The sequence below is a fragment of the Leptonychotes weddellii genome, chromosome 14 (genome assembly GCF_054177405.1).
Source record: "Leptonychotes weddellii isolate Sample4059 chromosome 14, ASM5417740v2, whole genome shotgun sequence".
Classification (NCBI taxonomy): domain Eukaryota; kingdom Metazoa; phylum Chordata; class Mammalia; order Carnivora; family Phocidae; genus Leptonychotes; species Leptonychotes weddellii.
The window spans coordinates 48,461,324-48,480,928 of NC_138382.1; the positions used below are offsets into that span (position 1 = coordinate 48,461,324).

At 42.8% G+C, this 19,605-nt stretch overlaps 1 protein-coding gene across 1 annotated transcript; it reads right to left on the reverse strand.

Annotated features, from left to right (window-relative positions):
• Positions 1-6,723: 6,723 nt before the first annotated feature.
• On the reverse strand, positions 6,724-7,770 carry LOC102727387 (olfactory receptor 2S2-like). The gene has a single exon (XM_006750865.2). The coding sequence runs from the start codon at positions 7,768-7,770 to the stop codon at positions 6,814-6,816; it is 957 nt and encodes a 318-aa protein (XP_006750928.1). The 3' UTR covers positions 6,724-6,813.
• Between the last annotated feature and the right edge of the window lie 11,835 nt (positions 7,771-19,605).

The following is a 19,605-nucleotide window of genomic DNA, read 5'->3' on the forward strand; positions in this document are numbered from 1 at the left end:
TCCTAAGATTTAAATGTGCACATACGATATAATCTCAATCACATAAAAGTATTTATGTATAAAAATGAACAGAGGGAAATTATTTCCAACTTTTTAGAGTGGTTAACCCTAGAGGATGGAATTCCTTCTTATACTGCTTTGATTTTGTTCAAGCTTCCTACCACGGGCATGTGTTAATTTGTACTCTGAAAAAAATATCATCATTTGGATTGAAAACAATGAAAAAGAAATGGGAAAATGGAAAGAACTAGCATTGGCCTGGGAATCAGAAGATAAGAATTTGGGTCCAGAGTCCTGGCTTACCCTTTGAGCAGGGAAAAATTTATTTTTTCTTTGAGCCTTAGGTTTCTAACCTGTAAAACGTGGCTAGGAACCCAGCCTGTCTTCCTTTTGGAGTTGGTATGAAGATTTAGCGATTATGTCAGTGCAGGGCTTGATCCCAGAAGCAATTCAAAGTTTGAAATGTGAAATGGTTACACCAAGGCTCTAGGGACAATGTCCTGCCTTCCCCACTCATGCAGAGTTAGTGGGAGAAGGTAACTGAAGAGGAAGGAAAGTCCACAGGCACAGTAACTCCTCTGAGCACCCTGTCCTGGCCCCAAGGAAGCGGGTCTTCCAGTGTTCACTGGATGTGGGACCAATCCTGACTCATTCATGCCTCAGAACTGTGGTGGTAAGATAGGAGAGACCTCAGTGATCATCTGATAATAATACTTATTTTATGGTTGTATTTATTGAAAATTTACAATGTGTCAGGCACTGTGATTGGTGCCTTTTACTAATTTTGTTCATCCGTTGTACCCAGCAAATATTTATTGTGCACACCTAACTCCATTTTTATGTGGCAGGGTTTCCCCACTCCTTACCCCTTTTGTAGGGCCCATCACATACCCACTCCTCTTTTGGCATGAGTGAGACTCACACCAAGCTGGGTGACAGGAATTTACCTTTTGTGACACAAGTTGAAGCAAAGAAAAAGACTGTGACTTTTGTGGCATAATAATGTATACATGATATACTAAGGGACAACCTGGGCTGTGGTAAAAGCCTGAAGGTCTCATGGGTGCTTGACCTTGAGGCTGCACTTCAGGGCTTTTCCCTTTCATGTCCTTCATGTTCATGCATTTCAAGTTATCTCTGGCTCCATCCAAGAGAAAACAAGATGGTACCCAGTGATCAATAACCAGGGCCAAATGCAGGGGATGAGGGAAGGCTCCAGTGGGAGGGAGCAGGGAGGTTGAAGGACCACAGAGCTTGGGGGTTGGCAAAGGGGGAGGAAGTCTCCAGGGAAGAGGCTCCCAGGCAGACTGAGAGAGGGGTACCTACCTGGGCAGCAGCAAGGGTTGAGAACAAAGGTCGCCATGAGCTTTGTGGCACAGAGGAGAGGCAACCTGAATGGGGCAGAGGATCCATTCCTGATCTCTCCTCTACAGTGGATGCTGTGGACATGGCAACGGGTGATTTGAACCCAAGGAAAAGAACTGTGTAAATCCTGAGCAATAACTACTTGACTAATCCTCAGACTGCTGCTTTTGTTCAGTTATGATCTTTGTTGCCTTGCCTTTCTGAAATTCAGGCGTAATGAGTCACAGATGAAGAAATTGAGACTTAAAGAGGCAAAGCACAATGTGAGGATTGTTTAGATCCTTATTCAAAGAAACTAAGAAAAAAAGAAACGAAAGAAAAGATTAGGACAATAGGAGAGGATTGGAAATTCCAAATTTGGAAAGGAGTAGATATGTAACTATATTAAGAAATTACTGATAAAATTTTACACATGATAATGGTATTGCACATTATGTTAAAAGTGTCATTACCTTTGAGAGATAGACTGTATTTTTTTTATAGGTGTAATGATAACAGTGTCTGGAAAATAAAGAAACTAGCTGACCAATTCCTGTGACAGAATATCAGCAATAATCATTCCCTGGGGGAAGGGACATCATATTTTTAGTATATGTGCTGCTAAAGCGAGCACGGAAGGGACATCATAAAAGAGACGCGGGGCAGATTTTTGGCAGCAATCTGAAGTAAAACTTTCTTCTCTCTTTTTTTTTTAAGATTTTATTTATTTATTTGTGAGAGTGACAGAGCAGAGAGAGAGAGCACAAGTCGTGGGGAGGGGTAGAGGGAGAAACAGACTCCCCGCTGAGCGGGGCTCGATCCCAGGACCCCGGCATCATGACCTGAGCCGAAGGCAGATGCTTAACCGACTGAGCCACCCAGGCACCCAAACCTTTCCTCTCTTGTTGTTCTTATTGTTTTATATTAAATTAGGGCTGCCAGATAAAACACAGGTTGCCCAGTAAAATTTCAATTTCAGATAATCAATGGAAACTCTTTTTAGTAAAAGTATATGTACTTATACTGAAAAATATACCTTTTAAATGTATGTATTTTATGTGTATATATATATTTATGAAAATATTCATGGTTTATCTGAAATTTGAATTGAATTGGGCATCTGTATATTGATTTGCTAAATTTGGCACCTCCCCAGTAAGGCATGGGGACACCATTTGTGAAACAGGACTTTGGACTTGTAGGCCCCTTAGTTTTCTTTCTTGGAAGATGGTTGAATTTTCTTTTTTTTATTCAATCTCCTTGTTCTGTATGTCTGCCTAATATTATAGCATTATATTTTAAATAATCTCTATACCCAATGTGGGGCTTGAACTCACGACCCGGAGATCAACAGTTGCATGTTCTACCGACTGAGCCAGTCAGACGTCCTTTTATGGCATTATATTTAAAAAAATTGACCTGCTTTACATACATACTAACTATGAATATAAGAGTATTTATTTCTCTCTGTTCTCATCAACGTCAGATATCATCCGTCTTTTAAGTTTTGCTAATCTTCAGGACAAAAAGTTTGAGAATTGCCAGTCTAGAACACTTTTTAAGTGAGACAAACTTCTTTTGTGATGCCTAGCACCAAGGTTTTGTTTAAAATAATTTTAAATATTGTTCTACACTGTAAAAATTTGCACCATGAAATGCCATGACTTATAACACAGTAGCTGCTTTTTAAATTCCACCAGTGGATTTCCTAGCTTTTTCCAACAAAACTGAGCTTTTCTGTGCATACCCAAGTCAACGCTCAAGAATTTCAAATTCGCTTTAGCAAAAGCAAATATTTATATTCAAAAAGAAAATATTTGAGCCCAGAACTCATTAAGATAAAAAATTTAATAAACTGAAGATGTCTTGTTTTTTGATGCCCCTAAAGGCCACATCTAGGTCAGATAACTTATACTGATTTCAACAGTATTCCCATTAGCTTCATGTAACCGTATTAGTAATTATTGCAATAAGGGATTAAAAAAAAACTAGTCTCTTCAATCTATGTTTCCACAGAAAGCTGTTGAAAGAACACACATTTCTGCTCAGTTGTTTTTTTCCTTTGCTTAAAAAAATAAAAGTGCCAGGAATCCCACCCCACCATGCTGCTGGGTAACAGTCAATCATTTATTATTCCTGGATCAAACATAAGCCATTCACGCCTATGAAAACATGTTGCAATGAATGGGATCTTGGTCTGTACTAAAAACAAAAAATGGCTAAAAAGAGACTTCAATTTATTTTCAAATTCTATGGCTAAATTCCTATAATTCCTCACCGGTAAAAACATTGGCAAGCCACTACATTTTACTTAGGATTGGATTTACTTCTTTGGTGTCTGCCCACAGGTGCTATTGAGAGCTCTTTGTGGCTAGTTTTTTAAGAGACCAGATGGGCCTCGAATGGAGTGAATCCTGACACTGATGTACAATGCACAAGGAAAGGCTGCAGAGAGAGTTGAATATTTTAATTTCTTTTAAATAACTAAGCAAAACCCATTTTGACTTCAAAGTTTTAATATTTGGCAAACCAAAAAGGTTACTTCTCCAAAATGACCAAACTTATAGCTGAAACCTTTCCTTTTATTTTGTTATTAAAGCAGGAGTTATACATCTTATCAAAATTCTTATCTAATCAATTCAATCAACCTCAAGAATACAATCACCATCGATCCAGACATACTCAGTGGTCTTCCTTTCCTCAAGCCTCATCAGCCCTTCACCTAATTAAGCCTCTAGAAACTAATACATTCCCCCCAAAGTAATCAATTCCCCCTCAAAGTGATTGAACCCCTTCTCCCAAGCATTCTTTGTCATCCAGTCAACCACTAACTATGGTCCAGCAATCACCCATGAAGCAAATGTCATTCTGGTAGAGACCAATAATCTTTCAAAGTTTATACACTCTGATTATTTTCATCTGGGGGATAGAGTCCTATATTGTATGGTACCATAGCAATAATTTTGAGAAAGACTGATGACCTGGGTCAAAGAACAGTTTTCCTCCGTCTTCTGTCATCTTGTTCCTGTTGATGCATCTTGTGCTTTTTGAAAGCATGGGCCAGGAGACAGGTGCCTGACTTGGAAATAGAAGGAATGTGAGTTGGGAGGTCAGGAGTAGAAGTAGCCATTGTTCCTAGAGAAAACAATCTATGTGATTTTTACCTTAACAATTACATTAGGATTAGGTCATCCATAATATAAAATGATAATGGTTGCCATTACTCAGAGGAAAAGCAAGGGGGCAGAGGATGGCCTAACAAGAAGATGGGCTTGTTCAAAAGTGATTCTCTATACCAGTCTTAGCTCAGTTATCCCGGGGAAATAGAGTTAGCTTAGCAGCATCATTATTATTCCCAAGGTATTTTCAGAGCTATCATACTCTTTCCATTGTTGATGACGCTCTAGACACATTTGGGTAAGGTTGGGTGATTTTGGCATCAGAGGAAGGACTGGGACTGTTTGAGCTGGAGGGGAACTATCTAGAAGAACTATCTTCATATACCAGAAGAAAAGAGATTGGGTGCATTTCATGTAGAGGCACTAAACCCAATTCGGAGTGAAGGTAGAAGTTACTGGAGGATATAGTTTAGCATAATTTGAGGAATTTGCTAGGGCTGAACAAGAAAGCTAGAATCTGCAAGTATTGAATTCTTTGTCACTGGAGGTGTCCCAGCAAGTGCCGGTTGATTGGGGTCAGGGACATTGGAGAGGAACTGCATGCTTCCTGTACATAGGGTTGCACAAGAAAACCCCCTGAAGCCTCTTCTAAGGATGGTATTGCATGGCTCCACTAAGTGTCTGAAGTTTGCTTAAATGGCCACTAGGTGTCATTTGTGTATTTGCAGTAGCAAGATTATCCCCTACTGGTGCAAAGTAGAAATCAGGAACAGGACTAACATAAGGATGTGAAATTATATTAACAAAATATGTATCCTTGTGCAGCTCATTTTTTAAAAAAGATTTTATTTATTTATTTGAGATAGAGAGAGTGAGAGCGCACGAGTGGCGGGGGGCAGAGGGAAAGGGAGAAGCAGGCTCTCCACTGAGCAGGGAGCCGGACGCGAGGCTCAATCCCAGGACCCGGGGATCATGACCTGAGCCGAAGGCAGACGTTTAACGGACTGAGCCACCCAGGCGCCCCGCAACTCATTTAAAATAAATATAAGAAACTGTAAGTATCATTTGAAGCAAAACCTTCCAACTTCCAAGATCTATTCTCAAAATGGACTCACTTTCTAAATTCTCTTTTTAAATAAGTCTGCCATATTCAAAGAATTTCATAGAACTTGCCATAAAAATGCTTCTATTCATCTGCTAACATCTCTGAATCTCCCATTTACCTTATGTGTCTATTATTCTATGTAGGGACCACGTCTTACTCTGTTCCACATGGCACACAGCACTGTGCAGCATTCATGATATGACCACAACTAGTATCTAATAGTTCCATTGTGCTTACCATTTATCAAGTACTTATCTACAATAACTAATTCACGTAAAATCAAGTGGTTAGGTGTAACATATGAAGAAATAGACTGGAAAAGGTTAAGCAACCCACCCAAGGTCATAGGTAAGAAAATGCTTCCCAATTTTTATCCTGCTGAGCTCTGGAGGCTCAGGAAATGGACATCTTTTGGACATTGCAGTGTACTGTAGCATATTAAAGACTTTGAGAAGTCCTGGAACAAAGAAACGTGTCAAATGTTAGCCCCCAAAGTCTTCAAATATATTTAGCCTCTGTCTGTCTATCTGTCCATCTATCTATATCTCTATCATCTTTCTTTTTTCCAGAATGTGAGTTATTATCTAGCTGAATACTAGCTTTTCTAGTGGGAATTGCTATAAGTGATGAAACTCAAATTCAAACTCTATACTCCTTCTTGCAGTTAACTTACTAGCAGTGTTTCATAATGTGAAGCGCACTGGGAAAAATAGCCTCAATTTTCTCATAGCTAAAAAGAAATTCAGTGTATCAGAATAGATTGTTCCCACCCAAAAGCTCTCTATGTGGAGAACTTGTCTTTGACTCCTCTTCAGGCAAACTGAATCTAATAAAGAAGTCCGAAATGAAAATCCCCACTTCCTCCTTGTTCCTGTGACTCTCGTGGGGAATCCAAGAGGGATAGCAACGGTGCTGGGAGTGCCCTCTCTCCTCTGTGTACTGACTGTGTAGCTTAGATACAGGACAGGCCATTCAGCTTGCGCTCCTGGTTCCTCTCTCCTCGGTTTTAGCATGTGCTCAGAATGTCTTTGTGTATTCAGTTAGAGATTTATTGTCTGGCGTCTGTCGAAACTCTCAGATATATGGCTAAAACTCAGTAGATACACTCTGAAAAGATAAAACATTCTCTGAAAATGGACTGAAGAGCAAGAGAGCATTCTGGATAACTAGACTTGTCTTTTGAATGCAGCTATAATGATGGAAAATCTTTCTCCCATAGGGTGAGAACCACAGAGGAGCCCTCCATCACTGGGTGAAGCATTTGTGAGCCATCAGGTTCCTCACAGCAGCCTTTACATCCTTGTTCCTGAGGCTGTAGATGATGGGGTTGAGCATGGGAATCACCACCCCATAGAAGAGGGGGATGAGCTTGTCTGAAAGGTCCTCTTTGTCTGCCCCCAGGGAATCCTTAGACTTGGGTTTCCTATACATGAAAAGTAAGGTCCCATAGAAGATGACCACCACAGTGAAGTGGGCAGAGCAGGTGGAGAAGGCCTTCTTCATCCCCTCAGCCGAGGGGATCCTCAGGATGGTAGCAATGATGAAGACATAAGAGATAGAGATGAACAGAACTGGGACCCCCAGGAAGATCACATTGGTCACCCCCATGCTGATCACATTGATGGAGATGTCAGTACAAGCCAACTTCAGGATAGCCAGGATCTCACACACAAGGTGGTTGATGACGTTCCCACAGAAAGGCAGCTGAATTGTCAAGGATGTGTGTACCGCAGAAGCAGTACCACCGATGGCCCAGGAGCTGACAGCCATGGGCACGTAGGCAGCTTTGCTCATGACCACAGGATATCTAAGGGGGTTACAGATGGCCACATAGCGATCAAACGCCATCATGCCCAGGAGCACACACTCTGTCCCTGCCATGGCAAAGGAGAGAAACATTTGCACAGCACAGGCTGAGAAGGAGATGGTTTTCCTGGGAGTGAGGAAGCCATCCAGGACTAGAGGGATTGAGGAGGTTGTGTAGCAGATGTCCAGGAAGGAGAGGTTCCCCAGGAAGAAGTACATGGGCGTGTGCAGGCGGGAGTCAAGGATGGTCACCAGGATGAGGACCCCATTGCCCAGCAGGATCACCAGGTACATCATGAGGATGAGCACAAAGAACATTTTCTCCAGCCTTGGGTAGGCTGAGAGTCCCAGGATAATGAACTCTGCCACAGGGGAGGACCAGTTGGCTTTTTCCATGTGCTATCCCTTCTGTCATCAGCAAAGTGCAAAAGCAGCACAGGAAGTTTCTTGAGAAGAGTCTCAGGCATCTGGTATACCATCACTCCATGCTACATGATAGGAGAGCATATGTGTATGAGAGATAAATGACTGAAAGAGACAGTAGCTAGGAGTGTGCTTAGCTCTTAGATGAGAGAAGGTCAGGCTGCAACAGAGCTTACAAATATTGCAGCCAGCTGTTTGAGAGGGCTTTTCTCTCATTGCCCATCAAAGCTACTGAGGCCCAAAGAGGGGAAGTGACCTGTCCAAGTCTTCAGAGCAAGGTATTGATAGAGACAAGACCTGAGCCCAGCAGAGCTAATCCCAATCAAGGAGGGCTTTTCCTCTGTTTTATGATGAGCATTGGAAAATGCTGTAAATTATTTCATTTTGATGTAAATGCATTGAAATTTCATTTAATCTGGGCTTTCTCAGATTCTCAGAGAGGAGAATCCCCAAGCTGATCCAATTCTTACAACTACCAAAGTTTCAAGCTTCTTTAAACTTTGATTACATTTGGAAGGAACTTGTTTAAAAGCCTTAATCCACATCCAGACAGAATAAAGCCTAGGTAAAGATTCAGCCATATGAGGGATACTTCCTTAGTCTGCCCACCCTCAGCAACACAGACTTGACTGTTGTCAGAATTGGGATCTGCCTAGTTTAATACATATTAAAGGCAATATGTGGGGAAGGTTCCCTCATGGGGAAGAACTTTATGAAGCCCACAGAAGGAGTAATTGGAGTGAGTGAACCCACACTATGGGATGACAGGCATGCAGTTTACTGACCAGTTAACTCAATTCTTAATAACCAGGCTGACTATAGTTATCAGATAGCAGGATGCATGACATTAACATCTAATCCCAGCTCATTGGAGTATTGGTGAAATTAGCCAGGGTGACTAAGGAATGTTTTTTCTTTGTTCTTTTATGTTTGTACTTTATTTTGTGTAACATTCTGGCTCTCTGCTTCCATTATTGTGTTCCACACAAGCAGCTAGCTTACAGGAAGACTTGTATGCCTTTGTGTAGAGGATTTTCAGGCTCTCAGCTACAACTGCCCAGACTCTATGTTCAGAATTTTCATTTGTAATGTTTCTTTTTTTTTTTTTTAAGATTTTATTTATTTGCGAGAGAGAGAATGAGAGACAGAGAGCATGAGAGGGAGGAGGGTCAGAGGGAGAAGCAGACTCCCTGCTGAGCAGGGAGCCTGATGTGGGACTCGAACCCGGGACTCCAGGATCATGACCTGAGCCGAAGGCAGTCGCTTAACCAACTGAGCCACCCAGGCGCCCCATTTGTAATGTTTCTATAGCTCTTTCTTAATTGCAGTGGTCTGTGTACATCTGTGTATGTGTGTGCGTGCATGTGTGTGTGTGTTTGTGCGTGTATGTGTGTGTAGGAGTGGGTGGGGGGTAGAAGATGAGTGGTTAATATTAATGAGAATCTATTCTGTGCCTTATTCTTTGAAACACTTCATGGAGAAGATATTATCATTCAAGTTGGATAGGTAAAAGTAACCAAAGCCAGAGGAGCCAAAGATTGGTTCTTAAGATTGAATGACAGAGCTGGAGTTGGACCACAGGCTCCAAATCTGAGTTCTTTCCACCAAATAGCAGGCTCACTCTCTTGCACAGATATTTAAGAGAGTCTATCTCTCCAATACCAACTCTGTGTGTCCTCTGATCTGTCTCATTGTCCAGCACGCTCTTGCTTCAGTCATGGTAGGAGTTTATGTCAGATACGTTGTCAGGCAGAGTAGCTCCCCCCCTACATCGAACCCAGACTTTGTCAGCCTTGACACCAGTGACATTTGGGGCTGGAGAATACTTCGTTGTGCGGGGCTGTCCTGTGCATCATAGGATGTTTAGCATCATCCCTGACCTCTGCCCACCTGCTGCCAGGCGCACCTGCTCCTTGAGTTGTAACCACCAAAAATGTCTCCAGACGTTGCCAAATGTTTCCGGGAGGAGAAGCGGGTACATGTTGTGCCCAGCAGAGAAGCACTGATCTAAGCCAGGAGAGGCCTCCCCCATTATGCAACCATTGGTTTCATTGTGTTTTCTGTGCAAGGCCATGACCCGTCCCCCGCCCTTCAATTCAGCACATGGGAATGTTCCCATCTGCTCAGTGCAGGCCTGCTCTGGATGCTCCACCATTACATTCTGCCCCAACTTATCTCCCGTTCCTCCCAGTAGCTCTCCCAGCCCCTCCCTTTTCCCAGAAAAGGCAAAGTAAACATTGCAGTGTCACAAGCAGGATTCAATAGTGACAAAGATATGCTGTGGTTGGAGAGGCCAAGGAGAGTGGCTTACGTTAGAGAAGCCATCCCTGTCCACTCCCATGAGACAGAGCCGTGCACGCCAATGAAGCTTCTTCCCATGAACAGTGTGCTGTGGGCATGAGTGATACACAGGATTTGACCCACGTGAGAGCTGCAGCCGAGGAAGACCTTAGTGCCCGCCATGTCAAAGTTGCTGAATGAAAGCTGGTTCAACTGGAATGAACTGAATGGCTAGGAAGATCTTGGGCACTGAGTCCAGAGCTGTGGGACCTGCCCCTGCCCATGACATGGATATTCTGTATAGCTTGAGCAAGTCCCCAGGCCTGTTTCCCCATGTGCATCATGAAAAGGCAGAACAGGTGCTTCCCGTGGCATCCCAACTCTGTCGTGGACTGCCCAGCACTGTCCTCACTAGGCAGGAGCAGTCTTGGGTGAAGGTGACAGCCCCCTCCTGTGTATCTGTGTGTGTGTGTGTGTGTGTGAATGGGATATGGCCAGCAGGAAATAGTGCTGTGTCAGGCTTTGGAGGAGACTCGGGATGGAAGAAAACATGAGCTCTGGCAACTACAGCCCCTGATGGACAGGAGTCAGCCTGTGAGAGCTAGGAAAGAAGGGAAATTTTTACCTTTGTGGCTGCATCCTACAGGTATGACACCTTGGTCTGGTCACTACTTATCTCTGGAGCCATCAGGCATCTGAGAAAAGGAAGGGAGCAGGGGCGCCTGGGGGCTCAGTTGGTTAAGCGTCTGCCTTCAGCTCAGGTCATGATCTCAGGGTCCTGGGGTCGAGTCCCACATTGGGTTCCCTGCTCAGCGAGGAGTCTGCTTGTCTCCCTCTGCCCCTCCCCACTGCTCATGCTCTCTCTTTCTCTCAAATAAGTCACTAAAATATTAAGAAAAGAAAGGAAAAGAAAAGGAAGGGAACACAACGCAGTCCAGAGCCCCATGCATTGTCATACATCCTCTCTGGAGAGCAGTTTGTGTAGAAAAACGTAAACCTAAAAAACCCATATAACTTAGCAATTCCACTTCTGGGGAAAAACTCTAAAGGAACAATGAGTGGAGGGCCAGTATCTCTCAATAAAAGCGTTCATCACAGCCATATTTAAAAATGAATATAGGAAACAAAATAACTGTCTACCAATAAATACCTAATGGTTCATTTCATATAATGGAATATTAGACATTGAAGTTACGTTTATAATTTTAACACAACTGCATCATTACACTTCAAGAATAAAAGAGAATACAAAATTGTACACACTGTTTTGATCTCAATTAGGTAAATAATATATTTGGATAAGGATGACTGAAAAGAAGTTATAGCAAAATCAATAGGGGAAGAGATTCCTCTTTGTACCTCTTTAATATTGTCAAATTTTCTTTTTTTTTCTTACTTTTTATTTATTTTGAGAGTGAGAGAGCAGTCGTGGGAGCAGGGGAAGGGGGAGTGGAGGGGCAGGTGGATTTCAAGCAGACTGCTCACTGACCTCAGAGCCCGAAGCACACTCAGTCTCACAGCCATGAGGTCATGCCCTCAGCTGATATCAAGAGTAGGAAGCTTAACCAACAGAGCCACCTAGATACCCCAAAATTATGAAATTTTCTAATACAATGGGCAGAAATTACTTTGTATTCAGGGAAAAACATTCTCAGAACAATAACTGCCCTCACTAACATTTTGCTTTCCAAAGCTTCAGTTCCTGCCTTGCTCTCACCTCCAACTGTGGTTTGGAGCAGAAGAGAGCCTTTCTGACATATGGTCACAAGGTCAAGAGTAGCTTTATGTTGCACCTCAGTGCATAGGTCACTCACCTCTCAGCTCATCGCGTGGCCATTTTGTCATCTATCATCGTCACAGGAAGATGTGGAGGAATCCAGTACAATAAGATACCTTGAGAGACCATGTTCATGTAACTTTATTATGGTATATTGTACCTCTCACTGTGTCAGATATATAAATTAAACTTTATCATAGGTACATGTGTATAGGAAGAAACAGGATAGAGTTCAGTACTATCTGTGGGCCCTGGGAGGTATCCCCCATGAATAAGGAGTAGAAAGAAAGTAAGGAGAGTAGAAAGAACTAGCCACAGATGGGGAATCACAGACAGAGATGGGTCCCAGCTTGCCTGTCTGCTCATCCTCTGACCCTGAGGAAGGCTCAGTCTTCTGGGAAATCTCAGCAGGATGGGGATGGGAATGGGGCTGCCTTCTTCCCAGGGCTCCGGGCTCCTCCCGGGGAGGATGGAACAGCAATGTCAGGGCAGGGGCTTGGTGACTGGTGAGCTCTGTAGAGCAGGAGGGACTGCCTGGGCTTAGCCTCAGCTGTTCCTCCATGCTCCAGCATCAGCCGCTCACAGTCGGTTGCAGCTGGAAGGTGCTTGGAGCAGAGGCAGGGTGAGGAGGAAAGTCCATCTTTGGAAAATGCTCTGCAAAAGTCATGGCCACCACCCCTGTCCCCACCACAGCCCAGCGCTCCCCACCTGCATCCTGCTTGCAGCCACTTCTCCGAGTCTCCTGATGCCAGACACAATTCTCAGCTCCTCACTGGGCCCTGGGCCAGACCCTGGATGCCAGAGAAAGACCCCGGACACTCCCCTGCTGGACTCCCTTTACCTCTCAGACCCTCTTTCTTCTTCTTCCCCATACATCCCTGTGGGAACTTTAGCCTCGGGTGGGGTCTCTCTCACATCCTTCCTCCTAGACGTGCAGGCTGACTGGGTGTCTCAGCTACAGAGTCTTCATGGAGAGGACCTGTCATCCTGGTCTGAGGCCCAGAATCCCAAGGGTACATTTTCCCCAGCAGGGAAAGGAGTCCTCAAGCAGCAGCTGTGAACTCCTACAGGGACCCTGTTAGTCCCAGAAGCAATTTAAAGTTTGGAATGTCAAATGTGCACAGGGTGCAGGCCCTAGGCATACCTGGGGCCTCCAGGGACCATCTCCCTGTCCCAATTAGAGGTAACGGCTGGGACACGGTCAACTGGAGATGGAGAAGAGTGTATAGCAGATGCTGGCTTCCTCCTGAGCTTTCCCTGGGGTCCCAGAGAAGCCGGTGCTCGATTCAGGGCCAGACTACGTTGTCCCCATGCTGAGTCCTAGACATCCGGAATAGGGAGGCAGGCCAAATGTCTAATAACAGCAGCAGCAGAATTGGCTACATTCAGTGAGGCGCTCCCATGTGCCGGTCACTGTGACAAACACTTCACAAGCACTCATTTTAATATTTTCTCCACTTCCTCATGAGCACACGTTATTTCTTGTCATTTTGCTTCTCAGCATTCTGACTAGTGTGAAGTGGCATCTCATTGTGGGTTTAATTTGCCTTTCCCTGATGAATTGTGATGTTGAGCATCATTTCATGTTTCTGTTAGCCATCTGCAGGTCATCTTTGGAGAAATGTCTATTCAGGTCCTCTGCCCATTTTTATGTTTTTTAAAAAGATTTTATTTATTTATTTGAGAGGGAGACAATGAGAGAGAGAGCATTAGAACGGGAGGGTCAGAGGGAGAAGCAGACTCCCTGCTAAGCAGGGAGCATGATGTGGGACTCCTTCCTGGATTCCAGGATCATGACCTGAGCCGAAGGCAGTTGCTTAACCAGCTGAGCCACCCTGGTGCCCCCTTCCCATTTTTAATCAAATTATTTGTTTTCTTGGTGTTGAGTTATGCATTCTTAAAATATTTTGGATAGTATCCAAATATATTATCTAATACATTGTTTGCAAATATCTTCTCCCATTCAGTAGGTTGCCTTTTCATTTAGCTGATGGTTTCCTTCACTGTGCAAAAGCTTTTCAGTTCAAAGAAGTCCAGGAGTTGATTTTTGCCTTTGTTTTCCTTGTCTGAGGTCTTGGAGATCTTTAACCAGATTCACCCCTGCATGATGATATTAATATTTAATATGAATATATTAAAATTTTATATTTACACATATGAGTATGCATGCTTACATTAAATATATAAATATGTATATTTATATTTCTTGGTATGTTTTCAAATATTTCATAACCTGTTGCTGGAGTATAGAAATGCAATAGCTTTTTTTGTACATTGATTTAGTGTTGAGGAACACTCTTTTAAATATTTAAAATATATCTCTAAGTTATTTTAGATTTTGTTTATAGTAGGCAATAATAACACCAGTAAATAATGACAACTTTCGTCGTCCTTCAGAATTGATAGACTTGTCTCTTTTCTTGCCCTTCTGCACTGGCTGGGACCTCCAGTTCAATGCTGAAAGGTTTTTGTTTTGTTTTGTTTTGTTTTATCATGAATGGGTGTTGTTTCTTCAAATGCTTTTTCCTGCTTCACTTGATATAATCATGTGGTTTTTCTTATTTAGCCTGTTAATATGATAGATTGCATTGACTGATCTTTGGCTATTGAACCAGCCTGTCATTCCTGAATGGAGGAGAGCCTCATTGCTGCTAGAGAGCAGGAGTTTCAGCTCCCCACTAGGGCTCTGCTGATTCCCTCCTGGCTGGCAAGGGCAGGGGTACATTTTTACTACTGCCATGTCCTCTGCTGACATCATGGGAAGAGGGGCCTCACTGTCACAGGCACAAGTCCTGACTCTCCTCTAGAACCTCTCTGATACCACCCAAGTGGGAAGGAGAAGGGGCCCCTCATTACACAAGGGAGGGGGTGAAAGTGCAGGCTTCCCACATGGTCTCCACCGACACCTGGAGTGGGGGTTTGTTACTGTCTGGTGGAGATAAAAGTTCCATCTCTCTGGTCAGCCTCCTCTGATGCCACATTAGGTTTAGGATTTTGCATCAGTGTTCATGGACAGTGTAGGCCTGAAAGGAGTTTATTGCTTTTCTTTAATTTGAAAAAGAGCCTGGCATTTGACCAAGACTGGTTTGCAGTTTCTTGTATCTCAACTGAGAATGATCTACCACGTAAGATAAATGTAGAATTGCAGGTGGAGAATGCAGTGGTCAGCAAGAGAGGGAGACCAGATAAAGATGCTTTTACTTTGGCTTTGTCATTTTCAGGATTCCCTAGGCTGCTAGATAGAGAACTTACTCCAACCAGCTTAATCCCACAATGAACTGTAATGTTCATGCAGCTGAGAAGTTCAAGGGTGGATTCAGTCCTAGGCCCAGCTGGATTTAGGGACTCAACATGTCATTAGGACCTTGGGTCCCTGCATCTGTTTCTTGTCTCTATTTGTCTTTTTCTGGCTTCATTTTACACTCTGGTGCACAGACTTCCTCACATGGGAGGGAAGAGAGTTGTCAGCAGCCCGATTCAGGTTCTTCTACTGGAGTCTCAGATGAGAATGAGCCCTGGCCGACACCTAGCCTGCAGCCTTGTGGAGGACTTGGTCGAACTCCTGACGTACAGAAACTGCAAGATTATAAGTGTGTGCTGTTTGAAGCTGATAAGTTGGTGGTGATCTCTGTGCAGCATAGGAGGCTAATAAGGGACCATTTCTCTGCTTGCTCCAATTGCAAATGTCCTGGGGAATGGCTCTGGTTAGGTTGCATGTCTTCCATTAGGCTGATTGCTGTGCCAAGAGTTGGTGTACTATGATTGGTAGCTGCATGGAATGACAGAAGAGTGAGAGGGAGCAGTTCCCCTCCCCACCAAAATAATAATAGGTGTACTGTGCAGGATATAGCTGACTTCTGTGATGGCATTCTTAGGGAGTCCAGCTGTGACTTTTGAGTTCTTATAGCAGACATTGCATACTGGCAACCTCTAGCCAAATCTGGCTATGGAACAAGTTTTGTTTGGCCCTCATAATACTTATCTTGATACCATGAAAGAATCTACAGAGAACAGTCAGCTCAACTCTGCAAGCACCAGAGGTAAACATGGAACCTGCAGCTGGGACAGCTGCTCTGCATCACCTCCCCCACTCCTACATCCCTTCCTGGTAGCAGCTGACTGGGGTCCAGGAAGGTTATCTGCTGGAAGAGGCAGTCAGCTCCTGCTTCACACCTGGTCCTTCCCCACAGTCCAGCGTCTGAAATGCTCTGATTTAACCTATTAGGGTGATTACATTCTTGACCTGTTGTCTGTGACCATCTGGGATGTTTGATTTGGTCGTGTTAGTAAAAACTTTCATTGGAGACTGTAATCTCGAAGATGTTAGGGATCATCCTAACCTGAGATAAATGGTCACTAGTTGTAAGGAGGTGGAAAGTAATCAGCACATAAGCAGAGCTCTGAAAGCCCCCATTTGTCAGTGGTCTGTTCTAGACTCTTTGGTTACCTCCAAAAGCGTGGACTGAGTTGAAGGCTTGTTTTCTTTGCTTCTGAGACCTTTAGATCAGGGAGCCTTCATGTTTCCCTCCAAGCCCTGGGCTTGGACCTTCCTTCCCAACTAAGAGGATGGGCGTGCTGTAGGGATGGGAAAGTGGGTGGGGCATGGCTCATCCCAACCTATTGGCAAGAGGAAGAAAGGCTTTGAATGAAGGCACCTGGAGGATAGTTAAATGTCCCAAGGCTTACATTCAGGGCTTTTCCTTCTTCAAATGAACATATCTTATTATTTTTCCTGTTACTATATGATCTTGTAAATATATGATATTCATATAGGTCTCTCATACTTATTAAATATTTTCCGTAGGTATTGTAAAGTTTTTGTGACTGATGTGAATTATATACAACTACTCTAGTGTACTTTCTTACTACTTCTTGTAGTTTTGGCATTCGAGTAAAATTTTTTCTAGTTAAACGACATTTGTGAATAGTTTTCTTTTTTTCCCTTCTTTTCAATATTTATATTCTTTATTTTCTTCATCTCATCTACTTAGCTAGACTGCAAAATGATAGAGACATTGAAAGCTGGTGACCTAATCCAAGTTGTAGGCATGCTGCTTGCTGATGTTCTGATCCTTTCTTTCCTGTCAAGGGTAGTTTCCTCTATTGAAGTGTGCTACTTTTAAAAAGGCAGAAATCAATGTTAAATTTATCAAGTGACTTGTCACCATCTGTTGATGAGATCACTTTTTCTTCTTGAATCTATTAGTAAAATGGTTTCAATAGATCTAATCTTTCCTAATGTTAGAAACCTTGACACCCCTTAAAAAACTGGGTACTGTGTATCATGTATTTAATATGCAGTGATTTAAATCTACTTAGGTTCAGTAAATGACTTTTTTCATTTGGTCAACTTTCTTTGCTCATTCATCATCCTCTTACTCTTTCAAATTCTTCATCCTAATACTTGTCTGCTGGTATTTTGTCTTAAATTTCCACAAGCATGTATTTTTTTAAAGATTTTATTTATCTGAGAGAGAGTGAGAGGGAGAGAGAGAGAGAGAACAAGCAGGGGAGGGGCTGATGGGGAGGGAGAAGCAGACTTTGAGTTGAGCTGTTGAGCAGGGGGCCTGACACTTCGCTCCATCCCAGGACCATGGGATTATGACCTGAGCCAAGGCAGCCATTAAACTGACTGAGCCATCCAGGTGCCCCTCAACAAGCATATTAATACTTTTGTTATTTCAGTATCAATGCATTATACTCATGTATTATATTCATAAGATTCCCTTTCCTGCCACATCCTTGGTAAGTTGAGACCTTCAATGGGATGTAACTATACTTCTTTTTCTAAATGTCTCAGCTTAATAAAGTCATCTAGAATTGTAACTGGAGTTACACCCTTGCTTTGTTGTCACTGTTTACCTCGATGCATTTCCTAATAATTCCTTCATATATTTGTCTTTGCACATTTGATATCAAGCATTCATGAGACTTTATCTGTCTTTGGACATCTGACCAGTCTCCACTGTGTCTTACATACCATATCTGTCCCAGTCCTTCCATTATTTATTTTTAACTATTTGTTTGGAGAACTTTATAAATAAAATTTCTTTTTGAGAAAGGGATTATAGGGGTATGTGCTGTCTGTGTTTACACATGCCAACAATGTGTTTTCAACTCTCATATTAGTGCAATGGTCAGGGTGTGTAGAATTTGGACTCGCAGCCCCTTTCCCTCAGAACTCTGTCAACCTTATTCTGCTGCCATCTACATTTAGGGAGGCAGAGCAGCAGGCCAATGGCAGCCGGATTCTTGTGCCTTGTTGGGAAATATGCTTTTATGCTGTGGAAATGTCTTTAGAATTACTTTGGCATATAGGAGAATTACAACTTATCCTTGGATAGACTGTACATAGGTATGTCTTTTGCTACAATTCTTACCTGGTGACTGATGAACATTTATGAAGAAAATATGCAGAATTTCTGTTCAGTGAAATATTTTTCTCCTCCTTTATTATTTGTCTTTCATCTGTTCTGTTTTCTCCTCCTGAATCACAAAATGGATTCCCCTGGTCTACCTTTTATGTCTCTCACCTGTTCTCAAATAACCGAATTCTCTCTCTCTCTTTTTCCCCTCTAAGCTTAGGAGAGAAACTTAAGTTCTTTTTAATTTAAAAATTCATTTTAAGCATTGTTTTATCTACTTTTAAATACTTTCTACTGGATTTTATTTGATCAATAATGTTGATTTTTTCCCCCTAAGACAAGTTTTTATCTCCCAGTTACCTTTTCCCCTAGCTTCTCTTTGATAGACTGCTTTTGCTTTATTGATTCAATAGCCTCCAGAATTCCACAGAGAATACCACTGACGCTTTTCTTTACTGTCTGATAATCTTCCTGCAATAACTCTTTTTCAGGAAAGCCTGTTTGTTTGGAGGGTTAGTTTATTTCCTCCCTGTTGGGTTAAAAGATCATGTCAACTCTCAGAGGCTTTCTATTCCACTCATTCTTTTAACTGGACTTCTAGATTGCTAACTGTTGGGAGCTTGGAATTCCTCACCAGTCATGGGGGTGGTTCTTAGATGTCTGCTGGTGAACATCACCTTCTTCTCCCTCTGACTGCCATGTAGGGTTGGGTATTCTTAGGTAAAAAAGCAACTGATGGTCACCACTTGGAGGCATGCTTGGTCAGGCCAGGTCAGGAAGTTAAAAAAATTCATTTGATTCCTTTTTTTTTTTTTTTAAGATTTATTTATTTGACAGAGACAGTGAGAGAGGGAACACAAGCAGGGGGAGTGGGAGAGGGAGAAGCAGGCTTCCGGCTGAGCAGGGAGCCCGATTTAGGGCTCGGGATCATGACCCGAGCCAAAGGCAGACGCTCAACGACTGAGCCACCCAGGCGCCCCTCTTTTTTTTTTTTATGTTATGTTAATCACCATACATTACATCATTAGTTTTTGATGTAGTGTTCCAAAATTCATTTGATTCTCCTAAATACATCTCAGTTTCCACATCACTCTGATGACCTATGGGAGGCCTCAGCTATCCAGGGACAGAAGCCAGGGGTGAATAACATCTTCAAAAAAGGGAAAGAAAAAAGGCCTGAGTCTTTGATCCTTGCATTAGTTTTGCCACAACCTACTCACTCTCCTCTCTGCTCCAAAGCTGTGAATGATTTTCTGGTGGGGACCATGACTGAGGACAGGAAATGAGGTTAATTATGGAGACTTAGGAAGAGAACAATTCAAGAAACAGTTCTAGGAATGAATGTGAAAATAAGGAGAAAGAAACAATGAGCATAAAGTTAAAATA

Excerpts from the sequence above, each read along its gene's own strand:
- LOC102727387 (XM_006750865.2), bottom strand. The coding sequence starts at position 7,770 with ATGGAAAAAGCCAACTGGTCCTCCCCTGTGGCAGAGTTCATTATCCTG.